Source organism: Ascaphus truei (genome assembly GCF_040206685.1).
Source record: "Ascaphus truei isolate aAscTru1 chromosome 12 unlocalized genomic scaffold, aAscTru1.hap1 SUPER_12_unloc_5, whole genome shotgun sequence".
In the NCBI taxonomy this organism is placed as follows: domain Eukaryota; kingdom Metazoa; phylum Chordata; class Amphibia; order Anura; family Ascaphidae; genus Ascaphus; species Ascaphus truei.
Window position 1 is genome coordinate 333,494 of NW_027453841.1, and position 18,026 is coordinate 351,519.

Genomic DNA, 18,026 nt, shown 5'->3' on the forward strand with positions numbered 1-18,026 from the left:
CCTGTGAGATTGGAGCCCTGCCCATCCCCATCCTCTATTGTCTACAAACTCCCTGTGGAACCAGCCTAACCAGGGTTCATGGTCGTGGAGACTGGGTAATTGTATTTTTCCAGCTTGCATGCCCAGGGAATAAATAAATGCATTTAACATCTCTGGACATGCAGGGCTGAGAAACCCTTTGTTCAGCCAGCATTTCAAAAGAAAATGGTAACTGCAGGGTCTGGAGGGGGAGGAGGGGGGCAGAGTACAAAGGCAACAGCATCCAGGGGCGGAGATCGGGCCATGCACATTTGCTGCCTCCCCAGCCAGAGCGGTGCCAGCCCAGGGGGAGATATCCTGTCAGCTGGGGAAGCCGTTGCCGAGCACCCCTGGTAGACGTTCATTGACTAATAACATAATTATCAATGCTTGTAGTCATACTGTTGGTAAGTGTGTTAACCTGTGTACCTACCATGTCCGAAGAAGAGCGTACTCCGGTAGGCACAAATAATGCTTTCCAAAGCAAGTTCCGAAATAACTTCATCAAATCCAAATCAAGTTAAAAAAAAATAACCCGATTTGTGGGCACAAATCAGTTATTTTTGCATCCTATGATTGGCTGCACCGTCACAATCTGTGCTCTGATTGGCCAGCGGTCTCTGCTCCAGCAAAAAAGATAGGAGACTTAGGCCTATGTAAGGAGCACAGCCGATCACAGTAGCATACAAGTTTGCAGAGTGGATAGGAGACAGTGATGTCACGGCTGGTGGGCTATTTTAAAAGTGTTGCTTGCAGAAGAGCACAGAGAAGCCGGGGAAGAAGCCGTTAATGCCAAGCCTTCCGAAGCAGGCTCCTGCACCTGCCTGAGGCTAGATTATTGCCCCACTTGGTGAGTGTCATACTGTGATTGTGTGATTTGTGTGTTTGCTGGCTTGCCAGAATAAACTTTTGTTTATTCAACTATTGTGCCCTGTCTGGTGATAGTGATCCCAGTGGTAGTGTGATAATACAGCTGGTCTCCCGTGAGACTGGTCATGATCGGTGAGGGATGTTGTGAGTATCCTCGTTCTAAAACATCAGAGTAATTAGAGTCTGAGGATTGATGATAATAACTTCTAGTGTGGAATATTCTCGGGAAGGGCAATGAACCACATTGTGCTTCAAAGCATTGATATGTCCAACGATTCACTCTGCTCGACTGGTAGCCCTAAAGATCCCTTTGGAACGTTATTTTCTTACATCTTGTCACGGGAGACCAGGATTTGTCACATATTTATACCGGGATCAATCACTAGGCAAAACAAGGTAATAAAACAAAATGAAGTTTATTCGGGTAAACCCGCATGCACACAATGAATACACAAAATACAGACAACATACACACTAACAGGGGGTCTGGGTAGTGAAATCTAGGTTCAAATAGGTGCCTGCTTCGGAAGGCTTGCCCTGACCAAGATATACACCTGGGCTTCCTGGTCCTCTTTTCGGCTAAAGATCCTAGCCGCGACCGCTATGTTCAATTCTCAGAACTTTGACTTCACGTCTGACTTAGTCCCTGCAGGGCAGACTGTCCTAGCTTCAAAACAAAGCCAGTTGCTCAGCAATTTCAAACAGCGCAACTTAGAAAAGCCTGACCTAGCTTCATCGACACAAGCCAGTTGAAGGTATGGCTATCTCAGTCGGCTACCTCCTTACATACCCTCCACTGTTCTATGTTCAGCATGGAGGAACAACCAATCAGAGTGTGGGAATTTATTCCCACTACCTATTAGGAATAGGGGCTCATTCTTTGGCTGACGTCAGAGGAGGGGGCAAGTTAAGCCGGCTGAGCTTGCCCAAATGGGTGGGACATATGATTTGACCAATGGGAAATGCACTGATATTCTCTGGATTCCCCCAGTCAACCCATTGCCACCTACTGCGGCTCAACTGACTATTTAAAATCCCGCCAGTCGCCTGTCCGATCAGCTTCAAAACTTGTCTGGTACTCTCATCGGCTTCTCCCCTTACATAGCTCTCGGGCTCCTATACTTTTCATGGAGTAGGGGCAACCAGCCAATCGGAGGACGTTGTCTTGTCCGGCTGTACAAATCAGAGGAGGGGGCCGGCTTAGTCACTCTTGACCGCCCCTCGAGTAGGGAGGGTCTAGCGAGTGGGAAATTTGAAATAGCCAATGGAAATTGTGCCTATGGGACTCAGACCCGGCAACGGTTGAACTAGCCAGCCCCGTACATCCCGCTGGGTAGGCACCTCAGCCTTTTAGGTGAAAAAAGTATTTGCACCAATGAGAACCAGTTCTCCGGACCTGATTACCATCCCTTCCCTGCTCACCATTGTCCTCATACTCACACCGACCCCAGCCTCCGTCACAAAGCAGCTTTTCTCCGAAATGCTAGCAAAACAAAAGGCAGTGCTGGCTGCCTTACTAAATGTATGGGGAACATACTGTACTACTACAAGGCACAAAAGTGCTTTTTTTTTACCGATACAATCCCTGTTCCCAATTCCTACCGTTTTCCCCCTTCTAGAGATTACACAGTGATTAGCTCTTTTCTGGAAGAGGTTACACAAAATACATTATACACAGGCCAAACGAGCCTCACCGAGGTGGCTATTACACACAGTTTTGGGGTATCCAGCCGGGCTTCATCTTTATTATGTGAGGTTGGCTACCCCATACCATCAAATATCCCCCTTTAAGATGAAGTCTCTGGGAAAGCTACCCCATCAGGTGTCTCTCCAAGGCTGAAGACCCTGGAAGTCCGTTTATCGGGGCTGGGATAATCATGCTGGGAATGACTATTGGCGTTGCTGTGCTCATTGCACTTTTTTGTGTTGAATGGTAAAATTAAACTCCTGGAGGTCACACCAACTTCCCATTTTCACCTTACACCCGCTGCAACAAGCTAAGGGGGTTGCGATCAGTGATCACAGTGAAAGGCTTCCCGTAAACATGACCTATAATTTCTTGAGAACCCACATATTGTTGAGACTCTCTTTCTCGATTGTGGCATAGGTGACCTCCCAAGGCAACAGCTTGCAGCTTAGGTAGGTGAACATATCCTTGCTGCAATCCTCACCTACCTGGCTTAGCACAGCACTGATGCCATAAGTTGAAGCATTGGTTTGCACCAAGAATCGCTTGATGTTATCGAGGACAACCAGGATCAGAGCACTGGCTAGAGCATCTTTGAAAGCCTAAGGGGAAGGGCAGTGGGAACAGCGCTAATGCAATGAAAATTAAAAAAAAGCTGTGTGTGCTGTGCACGCGCATAGTAAGTGAAACTTCTTTGACTTTTGTCGCAGAAATTGACTTATAACGCGCGTGCTCGGCACACATGTGTCAGTCAGTGTATGTGTCAGTCAGTGAGTATGTATTTGCGTGTGTGTCACTCAGTGTGTGTGTGCGTGTCAGTCAGTGTGTGTGTGTGCACGTGTGTCAGTCAGTGTGTGTGTGCGTGTCAGTCAGTGTGTGTGTGTGCACGTGTGTCAGTCAGTGTGTGTGCGCGTGTGTCAGTCAGTGTGTGTGTGCGCATGTGTCAGTCAGTCGGTGTGTGCACGTGTGTCAGTCAGTGTGTGTGTGCGCGTGTGTCAGTCAGTGTGTGTGTGCGTGTTTCAGTCAGCGTGTGTCAGTCAGTGTGTGTGCGCTTGTGTCAGTCAGTGTGTGTGTGCGCGTGTGTGAGTCAGTGTGTGAGTGTGTGATTGTGTGAGTGTGAGTCAGTGTGTGAGTGTGAGTCAGTGTGTGAGTGTGTCAGTCAGTGTGTGTGTGTCAGTCAGTGTCAGTCTGTGTGTGTGTGTGTGTGTGTGTGTGTGTGTGTGTGTGTGTCAGTCAGTGTGTGTCTCTCTCTCTCTGTGTTGTGTGAATGTCTCTCTGTGTTGTGCCCCCCACCCCTCCTCCTCCCCCCTCCCACTACCCCAGGCGGAGCTGCGGACTCCCAGCCCCCCCCGCGACACGTGGTCCCGTTACCCCCCTCCTCCCGCCTCTCACTACCCCAGGCGGAGCTGCGGACACGGAGCTGCGGACTCCCAGCCCCCCCCCGGCGACACGTGGTCCCGTTACCCCCCTCCTCCCGTTACCAAAGCAGGAGTGACAGGGCAGGGGGTGGAGCCTCGGCCTCAGCTATACCACCACGGAGCAGCGTACTCCACGGCGGGCAGAACCACAGAGCCCGTGCCGGATGAGGGGAATTAAATACCTCTTAACACACCTTACGTGACAGCGAATCACCGGCTGCCAATTAAATTTTGAGGGCTGCCGCCACCGCATGTCAGCGGGTGGGGGGAGCAGAGCTCGTTAGGAGCTGCGGCGGCGGTTACCCTCCATGATCCCTGGGCTCCTCTCCTCCTCCGACCCCGGCGGCGCTCAGTCAGCGGGACGCAGGAAAGCGGAGGTAGGGAGGAGAGAGGCTGCGCGGCATGGCAGCGGCCGTTAGGACCGGCGGCTATCGCCGCCGCCTATGTCACGGTGTGTGGGGGGTGTGGGGCTCGGGGGGGGGGGTGATTAGGAGCGGCGCCGGCGGCTATCGCCGCCGCCGCAGCATCAGACTTGTGGAGCGGGTGTGATGTCAGTGTTGGGGTCGGGCTGAGCCAGAACACATGACGTCACATCCGTTTCATTTCTGTCTCCACAATTCTTTTTTGCCCCATCACGAATGAGGTGCCACTAAGGAAGTTTCACTTCAAAAATTAGTGACAATTAGACAACAAATAAATATAAATACACCCCTAAATAATGAGGTGAAGGCAGCCAGGAAAAATAGGTGACACAAACCAGAAAACACAGTAAAAACAGATAAACCGGCGCCTAAAGGAAATAAAAATCTGACCAAATATAGTCCAATTCAAAAGGCTGGGATGAGTTCCATGGAAGTGTCCTCAATGTAATCTCAGACAAACGAACATGTAAGACGACAACATGAACGAGAAAAAAAGAAAGAAAAAAAGATCATAGTGCAACTAAATACAAACAACAAATCACTGATATAGTATGCAAAATAAGACAGCAGTTTAATACAATGATTAAAAAGTAAATATAAAACAACAAACATGTGCTAGTTGGGCAGAAACCACTTATGAAGTGATGGCATCCAGTGGGGCTAAAATTGAGACCCTACTTACAGCAATGCTGATATGTATACGCCTGTAGCTCAATCACACGTAACACTCCGGGGCCTGGAGGGAGGATGATACAGCTCGACTGCCTAGAGACTCTGCATCGCTGGGAAGCACAACTCCTGTGGCTCCACGCCGCCAGCTGCCACAACTGTCCTCAAACGCGGGTCAGCTCTTGGGTAGGAAGCCGCCCAAACTCAGTGCCGCCGAAGGACTCACTGGGACAGTCACGCAGACCAGAGTTCTCGCGATAGTCAATTACGTCACCGCTGTGAGCCGGAACAGGGGAGGGACGCACGCAAGTGCTAAGGGCTCAGACAGCCAAGGCCACGGAGGGAGGTGGAAGGGCTAACAGGGAAGGAAGCCAAAATGTCTCTGCCAGAGAATAATCCACCCTACGCGTCCTTTGCACCAAGAATCGCTTGATGTTATCGAAGACCACCAGGATCAGAGCACTGGCTAGAGCATCTTTGAAAGCCTGTAACGCTGCCCACACTCAGGAGACCAGGTAACTAGCACCAACAGCATCTTCTTTGTTAAATCAGTCATGGCTTGAGCCAGGGCACTATACTGGGGCAAAAACATTCTATAGTAGCAGGTGGTACTTATAAAAGTGATTACCTGCTTTATAGTGTGGGGGACCGGCCAGTCCACTATTGACACAACTTTCGTGGGCTCAGGCTTGAGATGTCCCCGGCCTACCCGGTAGCTGCGGTACAATACCCCCGCCATGCCGACTTGGCACTTGGATGGCTTTAGTGTCAGGCCAGCCTCCCTGATCCTATCTAGGACTGCTGCTACATTAACCAGATGAGTGTCCCAGTCATTAATACAAATGGCTAACTCGTCCAGATAAGCAATAACATAGCCCTTAATCCCTTCCAGCAACCGGTTGACAAGGCGCTAGAACGTGGCCGGCGTTTTCTTCATCACAAATGACATGACCAAAAATTCTTACAAGCCAAGGATGTTGAAAGCCGACCTTTCCTACGCCTGCTGGGTCAATGGAATCTGTACAGATTCATGGTGGCCAGATACCTGGCCCCGATGAGCTCATCTAAGAGCTCATCCATGTGGGACAAAGGATAGGCATTTGCCACGGTCTGAGTATTAAGCTGACTTTATTTTAGACAGAACCAAGTGGTCCCACCCTCCTTGGCACCACAAATACCGGTGAAGCCCAAGGACACTGAGCACGAGAAATTACCCCTAATGCCATCATCTCCTCAACCTCCCCCTTAATGCTCCACTTTACCTCCGCAGAGATCCATTACGCTTCTTGAGGAGTGGCCAATGATCCCCGGTGTTGACCGGGTGATCGGTTAGATGGGTAATGCCCTGATTATCTGTAAACATGACCTGGTACTGCTCTAGCATCTCTCGCACCAGCTTGGGAACCGCGAGTTGGGGACCCATCTCCACCTGCTCCACTAAGCCTCCCTGCCGGGTTTCTCCCAGGAGATCGGGCAGAGCCTGGCTTGCCGGATCCCCCAGCAGCGGGCTACAAATAGCAAACACCTCCGGCCCGCTCTTGTGATACTCCTTTAGCATATTGATATGGTATGTTCTGTGCCTACCTGCCTCTGGATCCTGGTTTACCACATAATTACACTCATGCACCCGCCGGTGAACCGTGTACGGGCCCGCCCAGGCGGCAAGTAGCTTGTTCTGCCAAGTGGGCTTCAGAACAAGCACCTGCTGCCCTGGGATTAATTCTCTACTACGGAAACTCCTATCATACCAGCGCTATTGCCTGATCTGAGCTGCCTCAAGTTTAGCCTGTGCCAACCCCATGTGTTCCTCTATCTGGTCCCTGAGCCCCACCACGTAATGTAGCACCAAAGCATCAGTATCTCCCCCTCCCAGCCCTTATGAAACAGATTGAGTGGTCCTCGGACATGGCACCCATAGAGGAGCTTGAAGGGGGAACCGATGGTAAATTCCTTTGGCACCTCTAGATACGCGAATAGCAGGTGATGTAAGTGACCTTGTCAGTCTCACCCTTTCAGCTTCCACAAATGTTTGCAACATTGACATTAAGGTCCCATTGAACCGCTCACATAATCCATTCGTTTGGGGATGGTAGGGGGTTTTACAGAGAGATTTGACCTCGCACATTGCCAAGAGACATTGGAGCAGTTCGGACATGCACTGTGCCCCCGGATCAGCCAGGATCTCACTTGGGAAACCTACCCTAGTGAATATCTCAATCAAAGACTCTGCCAATTTACGTGCTTCAATCAAGGACAGAGCAACTGGGATCATGTGCGGATCCACTATATTTACAGCTACACGCTGGAAGGACTCACCGATCACCAGTAGCGGTCTCAGGGGAGCCTTTGTGTGGTCACTCGACTTGCCCACTAGGTGGCAGGGATTACAGTTATGGCAGAACACCAATACCTCCTGTCATGACGCCGGTGAGTAGAAAGTCTGTAGTAGCCGGGCTCTAGTATGAGTGACTATCTGATGCCCCTACCAGCAGGATCACATGGGATATCTGCATCAACTGTGCCCTATATTCATGAGTAACAACTATCTGTCGCCTTCATGTCCCTGATCTGACCAGAGCACTCTTGGATTCTGTTATGAGACACTATGGTGCCAAAGGAACCGATGGGACACACCCTTGGAGTCAGACTCGGTCGCCCGAAGTATCATGCCCTCCAGTTTGGGGTCCAATCACACATTGTCCATGAACTCCTAGCTCAGTTCTGGTAGGTTGGCTCTGTCAAACAGTCAGGGGAAATGTTGGGACAGGGTTTGGGACAAATGTCTGGCTTGTGCCTGCTTACCTGCTTGGTGTCCACCGGGACTTCAGCTCTCTTTGGCTCCAAAAGCTGGGGAGAGATAATTGGGGTGGTGTGCGGCAATGCCAAAGGCACTTCCACCTGGGCAACTGCCTGACTTTTGCTCGGGGTGACCGCAGCCACTGGTACATTCTCCTCAGAGTAGGAGCAAATAAAGTGCCCCAAGTCATTGCCCAGCAGGATGTTGGTGTCCAAGCCGGGTTACACTGTGACATCCCAGACTCCTCTACTAGTGCCCTGATCAAGTAACACCCGGGCAACTTGCAATAACATGGGGGCTCTGTCCAGCATTCTCACCGGCATCCCCGTGCCTTGGAGAAGTTTCTCTGGGCTGACCATATCAGGTTGCACCAGATTAACGTAACACCGGTGTCCATCAGGCCGGCCACCCGGAGATGGCCTCTGGTAACCGGGCACAAATATTGTTGGCGGACATCATTGGATTCCAGCCCGATGGCTGCGATTCCATGTCCCTCCAGATCCACTTCTGCATCGTTGACTGCTGCTGCTAGGTCTGCTACTACACATTCTGCATGGCCTCCACTTGCTATGCTTTTGTGGCCAATCTCACGCAGGGGATTGGTCTCGCTGCTTGTGAGCATTGCCCCATATTGGGGTTACTGGAGCAGGGTGGGTTGGGGCAGTCCACCCGCAGATGGGCACCGGCGCTCATGGGCAAACTCTGCAGGCTTTGGCTGCAGCACCTCCGGCACTCCACTTGTTCCATCCCAGCTTAGTGGCCTTGGGAGGGTCAGCTACGTTAGGTGGTGTTGTCGCTGGCACTGGATCGGGGGTCAGGACCCACTGTGGCCGCATGGTCACAAATTCATCTGCCATCATGGCGGTCGTCTGGTGCATTCTCGGCTTATGCTCTATGACCACTCCCGCACCTCCAGTACACATTTGGGTAAAAAACTGTTCACGGATGACGATGTCCATCCTGTCTAGGAGCGAGGTGACTCTGCATCTGGCTACCCACCGAGGGCTGTGAAGGTCTAGCCAGGAGTTGAACTCCATGTAGGTGCCCCGCCTCTTTTGTCCAGAGCCCTGAACTGGGCACAATAGAACTCCGGTGAGAGGTGCACTGGACTATGCTCATTATGTGTGGAACTATCGGTCCTGCGGTCTTGAAATCACGAACTACTCAGAAATGAAAGTCCCGCAAGAGATTCAGAACTGGGCCAAGTGATGTCCATTACTATCCACCAGATAAAAAGCCTGTCACAGGAGACCAGAACCTTTACACATCCCCCGGGATCACACAGTGATTAGCTCTTTTCTGGAAGAAGTTACCACTCAATACATTATAAACAGGCCAAACGAGTCTCACAGAGGCAGAAATTACAAACAGTTTTGGGGCAGCGAGCCGAGCTTCCCCTTTATTATGTGAGGCTGTGATAGGATGAGGCGGAGGAGAGGATAATTGGTGATGGACTGATTATGGTTTGTGAGGTTGGGTTGAACAGTGGTAGTTCATCAAGGGTTAGTGGTAATTTTAGTGGGGATAATTAATGGAGGTGTCAGTTAATAATGGAGCAATCTATGTAGGGTTTTACAGGTACAGTTAATGGGAGAATCATTTTAATAAGGACAGTCATGCGTTAGTATTTGCGAGAGGAGTTGTAAATTTTGAGAGCACTGGGAAGGGGACAATCAGAATTTGGAAGCATTGTGGATGGGAACAATGAATTAGGAAATCACTGGGGAACAATGGATTATTAACACTTTGAAAGGGAACAATCTAATTAGGAAACAAAGGGGAAGGGGCCAATCTCCTCACTACAATAGATTAGGAATAATTGAGGGACACTACATTGCTTAGTACTTGAAACCAAGCACTGGGAATGCCATGGAAGTAGAGGCGGGAAATAATAGAGAGTGGGACCACGGGGGAAGGGAGCAACCCACAAACTATTACAACAAGAATTAGGTAAGTCTTGAAACACTTGAGAAGTGGACAATCAAAACAAGGCACTGAGGGAGGGAACAATGTGTTCTGAGCATTGGGCGAGCAAGAATGAGAACAATATATGAAACAGGTGACGCCGGATAGTAAGGAGGGGAGCATAGTTCTCGTTACATATTGCTTACTAACAATAGTTGCCACAGCAGACCAGGACTCTTTCACTGGATCACGTGCCAGACAGGACACAGCGATCAAATAAAGAGGTGTTTATTTCAGCAGTAGCCATCAGACACAGCACAGAATCTCCTAACAGAGCTATACTCGCACCAACCAGGGAATACAGGGGGAATCCTAGCAGTCCTAGGTGCCCAGTGCCACAGAAATGGCTTACCCGGAGCAGCTTCCACTCTGTAGAGGATCAGGAATTCCGGCAGTGCTGAAAACAAGTTGCAAGCAGGCAAGTTTAAATCTTCTGCTTCAGAAAAGCACACAGCCTTGTCTTGGGTGTCTCTGGCATGACATCAGAGAATACCATTTAGTCCATCTCCATGCCAGTCCAGAAAAGATCTGTGGAATTGATATCTGCCACCCCGTTTCTAGATTCCTGTCTCCATAGCAAATCATGGAGATAGGGTGGTGACCCATCAGAGTGCCTGATGTGTGTGGAACCAATCACAGTTCCCCAGGCCTCAGTACACACCCCTGGGACCAGGCTTAACCTGTATTATTCTGGACCCCGTCCCTCCCACCTACCTGTCCTTTCCTTGGGCTCATTTGGTCACCAGACCCTGGAGCTGCCCCAGTTTAATGTGCCATGCAACCCCTTCCATACCCTGTAACTGTAATTCTTTACTCTCGTGTTGTAAACTGTACCAAAGTATACACTGTGTGTGCATATATAAAGCATAGCCAAGGTCTCTGTACATTGGGTGAGAATCCCACTGAGCAGCCCACATGTCCGGAGAACTGCTATTGCTTGGAGTGGAGGGGGAGGAGAGGGGCAGGAACAAATTGAGAGTGGCTGGGGAAGAGATCGGGCTGACGGGCAAACACCCTAAAAGTGCAGCATTGCGCTGTATCCCGAGATATCGCCGATGCTCATGGGAGATATTCCTGATGGCCGGGAAGCCGCTGCCAGGATCCCACTGACAGGCGCTGCTCCCGCTGACAGGCGCCGCTCCCACTGACAGGCGCCGCTCCCACTGACAGGCGCCGCTCCCACTGACAGGCGCCGCTTCCCACTGACAGGCGCCGCTCCCACAGGGACGTTCATATTTCCCCAAAAGCCCTTTAACTCTCACCCACCCCGCGCCCAGCCGTGATTGGCCAATGCAGATGTGACCTCACGTCCTGTCTCCCATGCAGTATCCACACATGATGGTCGCGGCTCCATCTACAGCGATTTCCTATAGCAGCGGGGACTGTATGTAAGGGGAACCCAGCAGCGCTCAGGGTCAGTGTGATCCCAGCGTGCAGGGAACTAAGCGGTGCGCCCCAAGGCTGCGCCAGAGACACCTTCACACGGCGCTGGCAGCTTCATCCAGCGGGAGATGTGAAAACGGTTCCGTGCTGCGGGACAGAGTCTCAGAAAGCAAACAGGTTTGAAAGCGCTGCAGTCTCAAACCCCACAGGAGTGGGAGCAAACCCTGGGGAGCCTTGGAAGTGGCGCCTGGCACCTAGAATCCCCCTGTATTCCCTGTTTTGGGGAGTGTAAGTGGTTTGTGAGTTTGTGCTGGGCTGGATACGGCCAGAATAAATTCTCTTTATTGAAACGCTTTGTCCGTTCTGGTGCCTTGATCCCGGGGTTACGTTCTGGTCTCCGGGATAATCTTTGAGATAAAGTGTGACTGAAATAAAAAAAACAAAGGATCATTGAATTAATAGAACAGATTGATTTAGTAACATTGTTCACAAAAGTAAGGAAGACCCCAAGTGTTTCATGTTAATGTGAGTTACACACGTGTGTGTGTTTTGCTGCCTTTATTTTGGTGCTGCTGTGTTTTCCCTGTATAGATTGTGTGGGAAATGTGGCATCTTTGGCAGTTTCAGCCCCCACATCAGTCACATATTTGTGCGATTTAAGAAGTGATGCTAGAGTCCTGTTGATTTTCAACTTAATTCACTAATTATATTAAAGGGAATCCGCAAAACGTATTTAACACAAATATCTGGAGGTGAAACTTTGATTCAGATCATTGTGAAAAATCCAGGTCTCCAGAATCCAGATCATTTCCAAAACAATACTGCCACCGTGTGGTCTTTGTTTGAATGACAGATAGTAAAGCTTTGGCGCCTTTTTACCTTCTCTGTATAATTGTTCCGAGATCCCCAAACCGAGTGTTTTACACATGAAATGCGGGGTTGTATTTATGATCATAAAACCAAAAAACGTGTTCAATATGTATTAGATTTACAGTTGTGTCAAAGAATCATAAAAGCCACAGAAAGTGCTAAAGAAAATCCGATTGCATTTTTTTCTCATCAAAAGCTGATACATGATGCCCAATATATGGGCTAATTAATGGAATATAAAAGGAGTGACTATTTTATGAAACATTTGCATTGGGGATTCTGTTTTAAGAGCAGAAAAGACAGCAAAATAATAATGAATGAATGCTCAAACATTGTCATTGTTTTATGCAAGTCTATAAAAATGTAATTGTTTTCATAGCGGTTAAAATCAATACAGATAAGGCATTTATCAGATACATTTTCTTTTGCAGATTGTACCAATGTGTAATGTAAAAAAATGTGTATATGGATCGAGCAATTAAAATCACGTATTTAAATCTATGTCAAGTGCAGGCACTTCTAATTCAGAGAAGTTATATCAAAAAGTGAAACCAATATTTGTAGTTTGCTTTATGAATGAGCAGTTAATAGCATGAAGGGAGTATAGCAAAGTTTATATAACTCACGAGTGTACATGTCAACTCATAGAAAAGAATCGTACATAAAGCGCTGTAACAAAATGCTGTCACATACTGTGGGGGGGTTAAGTGGTGAATTGTATTTCTCTAACCCGTTACCAATATGAAATATTCAGTCCCGTCAGAGACAGCAACATGAAAACGGGTAAGAATAAGATGGCGGTGTAACCAGAGCTCTATACAGGAGAATGTGGGTGGCCCTTAAAAGAGCCTTTGGGTTAAATGAATGTGAATTCCGTATCATCAGCTGGTAAGAAGTGTCACCGTTTAGCCTCCGAATCCATAGAGAGTGCGGCCCTGGCGCTTGAGAGCATACACCACGTCCATAGCGGTGACTGTCTTCCTCTTAGCGTGCTCGGTGTAGGTGACCGCGTCCCGGATCACATTCTCCAGGAAAACCTTGAGCACCCCACGGGTCTCTTCATAGATGAGACCGGAGATGCGCTTCACTCCTCCTCTGCGAGCCAGGCGGCGGATAGCTGGCTTGGTAATGCCTTGGATGTTGTCACGAAGAACCTTCCTGTGCCTCTTGGCACCTCCTTTCCCGAGCCCTTTTCCTCCTTTGCCGCGACCAGTCATTCTGCAAAGTGTCAAAACAAGAAGCGAATGAGGGAATTGCGGTAAAGCTGCTGCTTATATGCAGTATGAGCGGACCTGAGTGAAAACCACAGACACCCCATGAGGGGAGAAAGTGAATTGCACTGGAAGACGTTCCTTGATTTTGATTGGCTGAAAAAGTCTTTAGTCTGATTGGCTCAGTGATAGCCGTTACTGTTTATAAAAAAAAAAAAAAAAAAAAAAAAAAAAAAAAAACAGACAAGCAGGAGGATTCAGAAAACCGGGACCGCAGGAACAATGTTCGCATAAGGGGGATCCCAGAAACTATCACTGACCACGAGGACTTTGTGCAAAAATGGCTGGAGCATTTGCTCCCAGATAAATCTGAGCAGGACTTACACTTAGACCGCTGCCACTGAGCACTCTGTTCAAAACCGCAAGCGGGAGACCCCCCTCGAGACATAATAGTGAGTTTCCACTATTACCGCATCAAAGATGCTGTCTGCCAGATGGCGAGGGAGGCGAGATCCCTGGAGTTCGAGGGATTCAGGCTTCAGGTCTTCCAAGATCTGTCGCCAGCTACCCTTGCCAGACGCAGGAGTCTAGGCCCTGTAACAAAGATATTGCAAGAGAAGGGGACCCGCTACCGGTGGCTGTTCCCGTTTGCCTTGCTCGTGGTAAAAAACGGGGTCGCAAACACGCTTAGGAAGGTGGAAGATGGCGACGCATTTCTAAAGAAGCTGGGACTGTTGCAGAGAGCGCCTAGCCCCGGTCCCTCCCAACCTCCTCACCTTAATCCGGAGCCCGATCCAGTGCTGGAGGCATCCAGGCAGAGAGTGGGGACTTCGGTAGCTGCTGATCAGTGAAGAGCCGTGTCTCCCCGCAGCAGCCGTGTCCAATTAAACATTTAAAGGCAAAGTGCCCTATTTCCCCCCCCACAGAATAAATGGCTGCCGGGTTCCCTTGCCTGTACCTTTTTTCTTCTCTCTCCGTCTCCCCCTGGTGGTTGTCCTCGAACATTGCAGGCCGCATTGGAAGTAGACGACCATCCTCGGCAGCGTTTGGCGGGAATCCAGGAAAAGAGCGCGAAGGCAGCGGAGGCGGCATCGTAAGATTGAAGAAGGCTCCGCGTCACCACTATGCCATGGCCCATGTGACTTCCGCCTGTCCCGGCGACCTCTGGGACAGCGGAACTTCCGGTCTGACGCACACGGAACCATTATTCCTCCACCGCGGCAACAGGAGGATTACACCCTCCACAGAGGGGCGGCGGCCTTCACGGGGAAGACGGAGGCGCGTGGCCGGGAGGAGGGAACGACCGGGGACTGCAAAGGGAGAGACGACTGGACTCAGAGGTGTGGGAGGGGCCAGATTGATGACCTGATCCCCGTCGCCCCCCGGGGATCCCACGGGTGGTAGCTGGGCAGGCCGTGTGCAGCGGGCAGAGGGAGGATACCCGGAGGGTCCCTCAATCTTCATCATCATGTCCCGTTATGATTATTATTCAGGCGGCGGCAAAAAGCTCAATCTGCACCACATTAAAGGAGAACGCATATAAAGTCCTTATGAGGTGGTATTACACTCCGACGCGCTTAGCGAAATTTGTAAAAGGCTACTCCCCTCTCTGCCCTAAACAGTGTGGGAAGCAGCAGACCTCCGACATGCTGTGGTCTTGCACTAAGGTGGCCCCTATTTGGGAACAAATCAGAGATTGGATTCAGCGGATTCTCGATTTGGAGATCCCCCTGGACCCGTGGCTGTTCCTATTGGGCAGGCGGATCCAGGGTCTGTCAAATGCGTCGCATAAATTAATCGCGCATTTTGCTACTGCCACAAGATGTGAGATCGCAGCATTATGGAAACAGCAGGAGATACCAATTATCCCTAAGATCAAAAATAGAATTTGGCATGTCTGCCGGATGGAACAATTAACGAGTTTAGTTAATGACTCCGGCACAAATTTTCTAAAAGTCTGGGACCCATGGTTGACCCAGGTAGACATCCCAGAAGTGGAGGCCTCCTCAATCTTGCACTAATAAAAATAGGTGAGTTCTCCTTTTAAGGACAGATTAGACAACATGACTTAGCGACGCACAACTAGCAGACCTCCCTGTAGTTATAGAATTGGGAAAAACAATTGAAAGAGAGAAACCCCAGAAGTACCTGTCCCAGTTAAATTCCTTAGTGAATACCTAAAAAAAAATTAACAAGAGATACCTACATACCTACTCCAGAGCATGGCAACCTACCACCTCCCTCCCCGCACCCCCTTCCCTAGCCTCTATCCCTGTCCCCTTGTCTACTTTTTCTGGTCTTGTTTGTAAAGTGTTAAGTGGATATGTCTTCAAGGTGTCACTATATGTGTTTGACAAAACTGGAAATGTAATAATGGGCTGTGAATCATTGGCTGTATTTGTACTTTCCAATAAAAATTTAAAGTTGAAAAAAAATAAGAAAATACCAGCTATGATGTTGAGTCTGGATGCAGAAAAAGCTTTTGACAGGATTGACTGGCCTTACATACAAAAAAAGCTTGGGGCATTTGGCTTTGGGGACAAGGTGAGTGGCGCTTTAATGGCGTTATACTCTGGCCCTGCTGCTAGGGTCATACACCAGGGATTCCCATCTAACACATTTAGAATTGAAAGTAGTATACGTCAGGGTTGCCCATTATCTCCCCTTTTATTCGCCCTGTGTATGGAACCACTAGCAGCGCAGATCCGCAACAACCCGGATATCTCAGGGATTAATATAGACTTGAAATCCCACAAGGTTGCCCTGTATGCTGGTGACATCTTATTGATGGTCTCCAAACCCCTTACCTCTCTGCCGAACCTATTTGACCTGTTGGAAAAATTTAATAGGATATCTGGCTTTAAAATTAATCAAACCAAATCAGAGGCTTTGAATATCAGCCTCCAAAAGGAAACAGAAAAACTACTGAGTCTGAACTTCAATTTCAATTGGCAACCAAAACACATTAAATACCTAGGAGTTGATATCACTAAAACCTATAAAGGCCTCTACGAAACAAATTATCCCAAACTGATTTGAACGCTAAAAGAGGATCTGAGAAAGTGGATGCCATATAGGATCTCCTGGATTGGTAGGATACATAGCGTAAAGATGAATCTCGTCCCCCGTATCCTATACCTCTTTCAGACTCTGCCAGTGCCACTGAGACTGAAGGAAATACTCTCACTCCAGTCTGAAATCTCCAAATTTGTATGGGGAGGAAAAAAGCCGAGAGTAAACAAGACAATTATGAGAAAGACAATTCGGACAGGGGGACTAGCGGTACCTTGCCTGGTATCTTATTACAAAGCGGCGCAATTGTGTCAACTCACACAATGGCAGATCAAACCAGCATTGAAAAGATGGGTGGATCTGGAGACATCGGTTTGCTTCCCATTGGAGTTAGACAATCTGCTGTGGTTACCTAAAACAGCCATTAAATGGGCTGACCGGCCGCTTTCCTCGATGATCAACTCATTGTCGATTTGGGAGGCCTCTAAATTTAAATATGCCCTAACGTCCAAACACTCGCTGATATCCCCGCTTTGGGGTAACCCTGACTTTGCACCAGGACTGTCAGAACACACCTAAAAAATCTGGAAACAAAATAGATATAATCGGCTCAGAGATCTGGAGGGGATACCAAATAAAATTAAATCATTTGAATAAATTAGATCTGAGAAAAACATCCCACATTCCGAATTTTTCCGATACCTCCAGCTCAGGGCGTACTTTAACAAGAACACGCCATACCCGCCATTATCTACATTTGAAAAGCTCTGTCTGACAGAAAAAGACACACGGGGACTCATATCGCAGATTTATGGAGAAATAGTAGGTTCTGGGAATACACAACAGGAGCAAAAACTAGCATACAGAATTAAGTGGGAGACGGATCTGGGAGAAGCCCTGGAGGAAGACGACTGGTCGGCCATTTTGGAGGCAGCAGCCAAAAGCTCTATTTGCACGACTTTGAAGGAAAACGCATATAAAGTATTGATGAGATGGTACCTCACCCCACTGAAATGATCAAGGTTTGTGCCAGGATATTCCCCGCTGTGTCCGAAACAGTGTGGAGAATCGGCCGACCTGTGGCACATGCTGTGGTCTTGCCCCCGTATCTCACCCATTTGGGAAGAAATTAGAAATTGGATCCAGAGGATTTTTGACCTCACAATTCCCCCGGACCCGTGGCTGTTCCTCCTGAATAGACCATGGCCGGGTCTCTCTAAAACTGGTAATAAATTAGTTGAACATTTCTCAATGGCAACGCAGTGCGACATCGCAGCTATGTGGAAACAACCCGAAATCCCAAATATCCCCAAGATTCAAAATCGAATGTGGTACATATGCCAGATGGAGAAATTAACGAGTTTGGTTAATGACACTCGTGATAAATATCTAAAAGTCTGGTCGCCCTGGTTGGAACAGACAGATATCCGGGGGGTAAAGGTCACCACAATTTGGCAATAATAGTTCAAAATGCGTTTTCACTCGAAGGACGGGAGCATTGCAGTAGGCAACTCGGGCACAAACAGGGAAGCAATAGGACATAAGAGACCTAAGAGCTAAGTTGACAAGAGCTGAGGGATGATGCAAATCGTGATCTGAATACTATTTTTTATTCTAAAAACTGGAGAGGACCGCGCCCGCAGGGTCATCACCCCTCCCCCCAATCTCCCCCACCCTATCCTAACTTTTATTTTATTTCCCCCA

At 48.9% G+C, this 18,026-nt stretch overlaps 1 protein-coding gene across 1 annotated transcript; it reads right to left on the reverse strand.

The window, feature by feature from the left end:
- Positions 1 to 13,004: 13,004 nt before the first annotated feature.
- Positions 13,005 to 13,316, reverse strand: LOC142473725 (histone H4). The gene has a single exon (XM_075580763.1). It carries the CDS (start codon positions 13,314 to 13,316, stop codon positions 13,005 to 13,007), a length of 312 nt encoding a protein of 103 aa, XP_075436878.1.
- Positions 13,317 to 18,026: the final 4,710 nt, after the last annotated feature.

Excerpts from the sequence above, each read along its gene's own strand:
- LOC142473725 (XM_075580763.1), bottom strand. The coding sequence starts at position 13,316 with ATGACTGGTCGCGGCAAAGGAGGAAAAGGGCTCGGGAAAGGAGGTGCC.